Source organism: Mastomys coucha, chromosome X (genome assembly GCF_008632895.1).
Source record: "Mastomys coucha isolate ucsf_1 chromosome X, UCSF_Mcou_1, whole genome shotgun sequence".
NCBI lineage: Eukaryota > Metazoa > Chordata > Mammalia > Rodentia > Muridae > Mastomys > Mastomys coucha.
In genome coordinates, this window is record NC_045030.1 from 42,723,848 (window position 1) to 42,734,086 (window position 10,239).

At 40.3% G+C, this 10,239-nt stretch overlaps 1 protein-coding gene across 1 annotated transcript; it reads right to left on the reverse strand.

Annotated features, from left to right (window-relative positions):
* Positions 1–78: 78 nt before the first annotated feature.
* On the reverse strand, positions 79–9,616 carry LOC116092139 (pituitary homeobox 1-like). The gene is made up of 4 exons (XM_031373493.1): positions 9,356–9,616; positions 7,314–7,687; positions 3,679–3,724; positions 79–510 (listed from the first exon to the last, which is right to left on the reverse strand). The coding sequence occupies exons 2-4, from the start codon at positions 7,673–7,675 to the stop codon at positions 274–276; spliced, it is 645 nt and encodes a 214-aa protein (XP_031229353.1). The 5' UTR covers positions 7,676–7,687; positions 9,356–9,616; the 3' UTR covers positions 79–273.
* Between the last annotated feature and the right edge of the window lie 623 nt (positions 9,617–10,239).

A 10,239-nucleotide genomic window follows, 5' to 3' on the forward strand; every position in this document is an offset into this window, starting at 1 on the left:
TCAAACGTCCACACACCACACAAAATTTCACAACTAAGAATGAATATACCTGTAAGCAAGCACACCTGGTAGACTCAGTTCTGTTTCTCAACTACAGTTCTTTATTAGATTTTTTTACTTTAATTGCATGTGTGAGCATGACACAACAAACAAGCATGTGAAGGTCAGATAGAACTTGGGAGACTGTGGGGCCCAGGGACTAAAACCTGGTCCCCAAGAATATCATCATATCCCTTTACCCACTGAGCAATCTCCCTGGATACACTATGGCGTTCATAAGACAACCTTTGATGTTTGACAAGATGAAGTCAAATGTAAACATCCCAGGATGTCAAAGTTCTGGTGATTCCAGAAGAGCCCATCCCCCACTTGCTCCTGGAAAATGATGATTTTCTTGGACTCCACCAAAGTCTTCATGCGAAGTTGTTCCTGGGTAGTAGTGATGATCTTGCCCCTTAGTATTTCCCTCTGAATCTTCCTAAATTTAGCTCTCTTATTGTTGAACCAATCCTTGAAATCAGAGGGAGAGAGGGATTAGATTAGCATGTTTATCAGTTGCTGCTTTAATGGGAAAACTCATCACGCAGTATCATTTGTCCCCATAAATCTCTTTTGAACATACAATGCAAGTTTTAAGTGCTCATGTGCTTTACATGGCTGCAGCTATTACTTGTTAAGGATTTTCCTACAGTTTCTTAATTCCTGGTTCGTATGCCACCACCAGAAAAGTAAAGAAAAATATTACATGGTACACAATAACATGTCTTTTATCCTTCACAACTTTACCTAATAAGAGTCATGTGTCAAGCTCTCTGTACATAGGCTCATGGTCATTCTTTTTAAAATTGTCCTTAGAAAAAGTCTCAAGGATGCCAGTGTGGTCATGTACTTTCTTTGTAGCCAAGAGCCGACTCTTCTCCACCCTAGTGGTAATTTGGGGCAATAACCTAGACACAAGATATAATAATGCCAGAAACTTAGATTTAGAACCACCACTGTCTAGATCACCTTTCAAAACATTCTAAAAGATATGAAGAGATTCACCAAGCTCTCTTTCCATATTTGTCTTCCTTAATATGAAGAGATCTTAGATTATGGGAGCATATTTTATTTCCCCTTCTAAGTGAGATTCAAGCATCCTCCCTTGGACCCCACTTCTTGTTGAGCTTCTTTGGGTCTATGGAGTGTAACATGGGTATCCTGTACTTTATGGCTAATATCCACTTATAAGTGAGTTTTGGAAGCAAATAGATGGAACTAGAAAATACCATCATGAGTGAGGTAGCCCAGACCCAAAAAGGCATGCATGGTATATACTCACTTATTTTTTTTTTTATTTTTTTAAAAACTTTTATTGCATTATGATGAGAAAAGTTACATGATTTCAATTTATCTGAATTTGTTAACATTTAAAAACATATTTTAATTAAATAGAATTGAATCATATTCTTGTTTCCCTTTTGTACCACTGCTCCTTCCAGAGACCCCCTTCAATACCTACAATATCTTTTTTGTCATATTCCTTAAAATGTATAAAATATTATAACAATAAAAATAAGTATTATAAAAGTTGTTTGATATAAAACAACAATCAATTTAACAGTCTTATGTAGATGCTCGTCTACAGCAATAGTGAAAATACAATTTTCTCAATATAAATTTTAAATAACTCCAAACGTATTAACTGTGTACTTCAAATTTGCAATCCCACCAGCAATGGAGGAGTGTTTCTCTTTCTCCACATCCTTGACAGCATCTGCTGTCACCTGAGTTTTTGATCTAAGCCATTCTGATGGATACAACATGCAACCTCAGGGTCGTTTTGATTTGCATTTCCCTGATGACTAAAGACTTTGAACATTTCTTTAAGTGCTTCTTGGCCATTCAAGATTCCTCCATTGAGAATTCTGCTTAGACTTGTATCCCATTTTTTAAATTGGGTTATTTGGCTTGTTGGTCTCTACTCTCTTGAGTTCATTATATATTTTGGATGTTAGACCTGGTGTAACAATAAGATGTAGGGTTGGTAGAGATCCTTTCCCAATCTGTAGGCTGCCATTTTGTCCTATTGACAGTGTCCTTTGCCTTACAGAAGCTTTTCAGTTTCATGAAGTCTCATTTATTAATTGTTGATCTTAGAGCCTGAGCCACTGGAGTTCTGTTCAGGAAGTTGTCTCCTGTACCAGTGAGTTCAAGCCTATGGTAATAGGATGCAGAAGGAGTGAGGGAACCAGGTGGGAGAGGGAATGGGATTGGAGAGGCTCCCAGTCTATGGGAGTGACTTTAGCTGAGACTCCTAGCAGTTGGGATACGGATCCTGGAACGGCCACCTCCTTTAGTCAGGCAGAACTCCCAGTGGAGCAATAGGGACACCAACCTACCCACAAAACTTTTGACCTAAAATTTATCCTGTCTATAAGAAATACAGGGACATGCAGAGAATGCATGGAATGGAGCAGAGACAGAGGGAATGGCCAGCCAATAATTGTCCCATCTTGAGACCCATCCCATAGGCAAGCACAAATCCCTGGCATTATTAATGATACTCTGTTATATTTGCAGGCAGAAACATAATATAACTGTCCTCTGAGAAGCTCCACTCAGCAGCTGACTGAAACTGATACAGAGACCCACAGCCAAACATTGGAGGTAGCTCAGGGAAAAGAGTTGGGGGAAGGACCAAAGGCCTGGATGGAATAAGAACTCTACAGGAATACCAACAGAGTCAACTAACCTGGACCCTCTTGGCTCTCAGAAACTGAATCACCAACAAAAGAGCATACACCAGCTGTAACTAGCCTTCCACACACACACACCCTGTGCATATGTAACAGGTGTACAGCTCGGTCTTCTTGTGGGTCACCTAACAACTAGAGAAAGGGCTGTCCCTGACTGTTGTTTGTCTGTGGATCCCATTCTCCTAACTGGACTGCCTTGTCTGGCCTTAGTGGGAGAGGATATACTTAGCCCTGCAGAGACTTAATGTGCTAGGGAGTGGGGGATACCCAGGGAACACCTAATTGCTCGAAGGAGAAGGGGGAGCGGGAGGGGGAATGGGTGGAGGGACTGTGTGAGGGGGAGACTGGAATGAGGGGACCTGTGATCAGGATGTAAAGTGAATGAATGAATGAATAAATAAATAAATAAATAAATAAGAGAAAAGAAAGTGTATTTTATGGTTAAATTATTCCATTTCCCTCATTCTGCTTTTCATTCATTCATTCTTTTGTGAAGTGCTTATGTGAGCTTTTGTGACCAAATTCTCCCTGCAATTATATGATCATTTCCAAGTCACTCTGGGTTTCAAAATGATGCCCAGTAGAAGACCCTTGTAAAGCACTCCTGTGTGACACAAGTTAATTATGGGTATATATATATAAATATATATATATGTATACATATATATATATATATATATATACAGTCATGGGGTAGAAATATGTATATATATATATGTATATATGTATATACACACACAGTCATGGGCTAGAAACACCAGCTAAATTTTCCTTTTTCCAGTTTCCACTTGTCGAAGCCCCATAGTCCAAATCTTATTTCCCAGAATAAAGCACACAAGAAAAAAAATTGGCAATTACATAGGCCTAGGACACAATCATCTATGTCCTGAGGTGGGTCTGAGAGCAGTACCCTGCTAAAGTAAAAAACAAGCTGACTGACCTTTATTTTCTGTTCATTCACATTCATGAGTTCTGCCAGCTCTTTTCTGTGGATAGAAAAAGACAAATACTTAGTATTCCATACTAGGCAAAAATGAAGTACAATTTGAATACTTTGTGTATTTAATATCTTGCTCTCCATATTTATTCTTAGTTCTGTTGCAGCCTGCCTGCAGGAGGCCCTCCTCCCAGCCCACCTCAAGCCTCATCAATAGATTAAAAGACATGGAAGACAGAATTTCAGATCTTGAATACAAGGTAGAAGATAATGACATCTCAGTCGAAGAAAATGTTAAATATTAAAATAAATAAAAATCCAGGCATACATAGCCCAGGAAATCTGGAACAATATTAAAATACCACACCTACCAAGTATAAAAAGTCTACGAAACTGCAAATAGACTGGACCAGGACTAGAAAACAAACTCCCCATGACACATAATAATCGAAACACTAAATGTACATGTAAAAAGATAGGATATTAAAAGCTGCAAGGGGAAAAGGACCAAGTCATATACAAATGAGGGACCATTAGAATAACAGCTGGCTTTTCTATGGAGACTCTGAAAGCCGGAAGAAAGTGGATATATATTCTAGAAACTCTAAGAGACCACAATTGCCCAATCAGACTACTAGAGCCAGCAAAACTATTAAAGGCAGTTGACAGAGAACGAAAACCATTTCACAATAAAAACAAAGGGAAGCAATGTCTGGATAACAGTCTACCTCCACAGAAGGCACTAGAAGGAAACTTCAATCTGAAGAGAAGCTTAACTACACCCAAGAGGACACAAGGAATAAAAAATCTTAGAAATGTTAATCAGAAGAGGGAAAAATCCATGTTAACACAGCAAACTAACAGGAATCAATAAATACTAATCATTAAGAACTCTCCATATTAATGGTCTATACTGCTTCCCCCCGAAGATACAGACTAATAGTTTTGATGAGAACATAGGATCCATAAAATCAGATACACTGAACCTGATACAAGAGAAAATGGGGAATCCTTGAACACATTGGTACAGGAGACAACTTCCTGAACAGAACACCAATAGCTCAGGAACTATGATTAACAATTAATAAATGGAGCCTTATGAAACTGAAAAGCTTCTGTAAGGCAAAGGACAACATCATCCCCATAATTCTCCAGGGTAGGCACCATGTCCAGGAGTATATTTTGCTATTTTTGTCTTGTTTTCTTTTTCTTTTAATTTTGTCTGCTTTGATTTGTGTTATGGTCTTGATAGTTTTCCTGTTTTGTTTTGTTCATGAAGTAGAATGGGTAGGAAGAATCTGGGAGGAGTTAGGAAAGGGAAAATGTAATTAAATATATATTATATAAAATATTTTTAATAAAAATTTTAAAATGCTATCTCCTCTCACACATCTACAAGTATATTTTTCAGTAATTCTTAGAAGGAACCATGCTTAGAAGTGGTTTTACCTTTTTTGAACTGACTATTGGGATGGTATATAGTTTCAGGGGCACATAGGTATCCATTCTATTTAACATGATCTCTAAAAAAATGTATGAACAAAAAGCAGGCTCCAGCACAGGCAATACACATGACACAGATAAACTGGAATGCTAACAAATTTTAAATGTCTTGGTATTAAAGGAGAAAAGCATCACATGGAATCAGACAACGTACGTGAACATCAATCACCCACTCCAAAACACACCCAGACTTAAATAGAAGACATTTTTAAAGAGACACTTGACCTCAAAGACAGGTCATAGTAGCCAGAAGCACAGGTAAAGTCACACAGCAGTAAGGAAATGAACTTCAAATCACATAGATATTATCCCACACCCAGAGAAGTGGCTATTAACAACATCCACAAAATAACAAGCCTGGTAAGTCCCTAAAGACATTGGAAACGTCGTGCTCGATTCTGGGAAATGTCAAGCAATATATCCACAAAGGAAGGGTCAGGTCTCCTTCCAATAGTGAGCATAGAATGATCATATGATTCAACAAATCTGCCCCCAAAGGACTGCAACTCTGGAATTTTAAGAAAGGCAATTGTGTAGTCTCTTTACTCACAGCAGCAAAGGGCAATCCATATGAGCCTCAGAGAAAATCACCCAGCTCTCTTTTTACAGATGGTGCGATAGCAGAAAATATATGATAGCTATGCAAAGGGGTCTTTGGGATATAATTTACCCCCAAGAAAGCAGAAATTCAGCCAGATGTTAGCACACTGATAAGGCTTGAAGACATGCCAATTGAAGCAGGTTAACTCAGAAAGGACAAATTCTGCCTGATTTCCCTTAAGTGAAGGGAATCTAGAGAAGGCATCTAGAGAGGAGTAATAAGGCAGGAGAGTGGTAGTTGGGGCCTATGGGCATGGAAAGGGCAGTTGTTTAATGGGTTAAGGTTTCCCTTTGGTATCATAGACTGGGTCCCAGAGACCTGTCCCAAAACCACTTGACAAGACTTCAGGCTGCTGAATTTTGACCTTCAGATTTGGTTTAGGCTTTTATGTTTCTGTATTTAAGGATAATCTTTTCAATGAAAGGAACCAAAGGAGTGGTCAGTGAGCATTTGGGGGACCTCGTTTGCACCAAGCATGCAACCTCAATCACCCAAGAGAGGCGTCCTCTTGAGGGACTAAGAGCTAAACAAATGTCAGACTTGCAGACAGCTAGGGAAAGGGGTCTCACACTAATAACAGGACAGGAAACTTTCTGCCCCCTCCTCACATTCCTTCCCTGAGACAAAGGCCTGCTGGGCCCTTTCTCCTGCCTTTGGCTGACTGCTCCAGTATGGTCAGGTATGTTCAAAGCCTGTCCTAAGCATGCTTCAGTTTACATGAAGCTATGAACTTGTCAGCTTGCCTTTCTTTGTCTAAAATGACTAATCCAAAAATGAGCAGCTTGGCAGGCTGACACATATACCCCCAGATGAAAAACATTTCACTTTCAGATTCCCCTCTCTACTTAGTGGAGAGGCATCTCTCTGCCTGCCTTGTCTTGCACCAGTCCTATTTCAGTTTCAATAGCTTGTTACCTGCCTGGCTGTGTCTGGAACCTCTCCTGCCTTTCAATTCTTTGATAGAGAAAAAACTCCCATCCAGAACCTCTAGATAACAACTCTCCCCAACCATCACCATAAAGTCAGCTGAAAACTGAAAGAAGTCATCCCTGCTGCCACAAGCCAGTAATGTCAGCTAAGACAAGAGGATCACAGGTTCAAGGACGACGAACTGGGCTACAGAGTTGATTCAAGGCTAGCCTGCACAACTCAGACCCCGATTTAGATTTAACAAAACTAAAGAGAGGCTGTGGTCACCTACAGGACTCTGGTGACCCTCTCAACAAAATGCATGCAGGGTGCCTGCCACTGCTTTGCAAAAACCTCCACTGCCTGCGGTGTAGTTACATTTTGCTCAGATTCAGTCTTTGTTATGGCTTGAACCCGCTAGAGGGCGCACTCCCGTGGCGTCCGCTGAGGCTATGTGTCCTGAAGCTCTTGGAAGAGCTTGTACCTCAGGGACAAAGGTATGGCACTATGAGTGAATCTATGTGCTGCACCTCAAAGACATTAAAACATTTTAACAAGAGTGAGGAGGTGGGTCAGGGAAGAGGAAAAGGAGCCCAAAGTCCTGAGGGACAAACCCGGTACACACCTTCTGAGGGCACCTGGGTACTGAGTTTCTTCGAACACTGCCTGCAGTTCCCACAGCTGTCCAGGCGTGAATTTGTATGGATTCCGAGGAATCCTGAATAATGACTGCTCACTTGTCTTCTCTGGCTCTTCTTGCTTCGTGTCCTGGGTGTTAGTCATGCCACAGCCTTGGTAGCTATGTTTGCCTATAGAGCTCTGGTGGCCCTCACAGAACAGCTCTTTCAGGATGCCTGCTACTTGATCGGTGAAGCTGCTGCTCTTTGCCATGTAGGCCACCCTTTCCTCGGGTTCAGACGTGATTTCTTCCTCACAGAAGCTCACCCCGTAGTAGTCGTAGTCGAAGTAGAAGTACTTACGGGCCATGATCTGTGGGCTCTTTAGAAAGCACGCCCCTTGTGGTTTCCGAGAGGCTCTGCTCCTTGAAGCCCTCTGAGGAACTGTCCGGGTTCTCCAGACTAAAATTATTACCCTAGGCTGCATAGTTCCTCTCTGACACAGATACGTGTCCCCACCTCCTCCCTGATGCTATTGGCTTTCAACTCACAAGCCTGGGTGAGGGCTCTAGGTTAGGCATACAAGGGGTAGAGTGTGGACAAGAACTTGTGTGTGAATTCGCCCGACAGAATAAGACAGTTGCCATACGCGGCATGGCAAAAAGGGCTACTTGAAGCAGAACGTTAGTTTTTCTGACTCATATGAGAAATGAACCCCTAGTTGAACCTCAGTTGACGAGTTTCCCTGGGTCTAAGATAGGATCTTGATCATGGCTGAGAATGCATTTTAAGCTGATTTAGAGGTGAAGGCAGGATATCAATAAAAATAAGATAATTAAATAAACTATTATTTTAGGATATAATTTCCAATTTTTATGTGACCCTAAATAAAGCTTCATCTCTTTGTACTACCTATTATTTGAAGCATTCTCAAATTATGTAATATTCATGTAAATTTTGAAGTCAAAATAATGAATCAACTCTGAAAAAATATTGGCTGATCCTTTACATCCTGGAAAGCCAAATAAGGCCATGATTTAATTTTGTGTAAAAAGAATAAAAGCACACTGTGTAATTATAAAGATGTGTTTTCAATTTTAACAAAGAATATATGTATATATGTATATGTGTGTGTATGTGTGTATGTATGAGTATATATTGTACCCACCAGAGAAGAATACTTGGACACCAGTTTAAGTGTTTGGGATCCCAGTGTAGCTCCCAGCCTCTCTCGGGATGAGCTTTTAAACATAAAAACCATGTCCTGGGCTGACATATCTCAATTAACAAGAAGAGTTAGCCAGAAGCAGAACTACAGAAGCCAAAAAACCAAGGTCAGTCCATTTGGAGACTTTCCCCAAACTATGCACTTTGATACATTAGATCTTTGTTCTTATTTTGATAAGTGGTACTGTCTATGTGCTGAGTTTTATGACCTGAATGGTACTTCCATCATGGAGTCAGTTGTGTTAAGGTGTGGGGCCCTTTTATAGTATATAAAGTAAAAGTTCTTCATGGTTCATTATTAGTAAGTGTTTGATTTGTGTATAAGGGTTTTGTGCCTGTCTACCTTTGATCATACAAAAGTTCAGGTCCAAAAGGGTCACAATTTAAAATGTTTCGGGAGCCTTCCAGAAGTGAAGGTTCCAGGTTTTGTTGCTGTTTTTGTTTGTTTGTTTTACGGTCCAGTCTTACTACTTTCAGGAGTCACTGGGTATCCAGAATTTTCTGAATCCATCTGAGCCCCAGGGTTAGGAGATTCACAGGGTCCATGAGAGGCCATCACTCTCTCTACCTACCTCTCTTACTACTGGCAACCTTACCCCAACTTGCAAGGGTAAAGTCAGTCAAATCTTGCTAAGGCAACCTGCTTGTTCCTGCCTCTATCTATGATCTGGGAAGTGTCTCTTGGTGACTCTATCAGCCTTTTTCTTGTGTCTCTATCTGAGAGAAGTGTCTAAATTCCCCTACAAGACAGTCTGTAGCACTGGCTAGCAAGCTCGACATCTTGGCTCTAACATCACAAAACTTACTCTTACCATTTTCTTACCTTTGTGCTGTGTACCCTTTTCTGTGCTTTCCTTTGGTCTACCCAGGGTACCAGGTGATAGCCAGAGGCTTCTTTTGAAATGTAATTTGAAGGAAGGAGGATTTCTTCCTGACACCTTGAGCTAGATATGTTTTCTGAAGTCTTGGGAGGCACTTCTCTGTGATCTTGATTGTTAGCTTGAGTGGATTTAGAATTACCTAGGAGGCACACCCGTGGGAAATGGTGAGGGTGATTCTTGAGAGAACTATGCCTCAATATGGGTGACTTATTCCAACTGGAAAACCAGATATAATGAGGTCAAAGGAAAATCCTGTGTGCATAGGAATTCTTTTTCTGAGTAATTGTACCATCTCAGGTGTGATCATTGTCTGACATCACAATGTACATTCTCCAGCCTTCCAAAGAGGACCCAACACAAGACATTCCAGAGACCTTCCTGATTTTCCACACTAATTAGAGCTGCTGAGCTTGTCATCTTTCCTGGACTGAACAGCTTCCAAGTTCTTTGCCTTTTGCATGTATGTTTGTCAGGTCCTTTCAGCTTCTGCTCTGCAAGTCAATTTAGGGAATGTCCTTTGGTTCTGGTATGATACTAGAGAAATAATTGCTAACCATTAATTTCCCAAATAAGCTTAATGGTGTCTGGAGCTGGATAATTTTGCTACAGTTAAATTGGTAAAATGTCTCTCTGGCTAGTATGGAGATCATTGATTTCTCATTGGAAAAACTTTAATGAAATACACAAGATAAAACATCCCATATTACTTATTCACCATGGTGAAAGACAAAGACACCTTTGAATATTTCTGAAAAATTCTTCCTAAGATGTTGGATAATTCCTTCTGGCAGGTCTGAATAAAGTAACAAAGGAAAAAAATGAACTT

What these genes read in the sequence shown, in the direction of transcription:
- LOC116092139 (XM_031373493.1), bottom strand. Translation starts at nt 7,675, where the DNA reads ATGGCCCGTAAGTACTTCTACTTCGACTACGACTACTACGGGGTGAGC. An exon ending in TACCCAGGTGCCCTCAGAAG is followed by an intron (nt 3,725 to 7,313) that starts GTGTGTACCGGG and finishes TTCTATCCACAG; the next exon opens with AAAAGAGCTGGCAGAACTCA. An exon ending in TGAATGAACAGAAAATAAAG is followed by an intron (nt 511 to 3,678) that starts GTCAGTCAGCTT and finishes TCTGATTTCAAG; the next exon opens with GATTGGTTCAACAATAAGAG.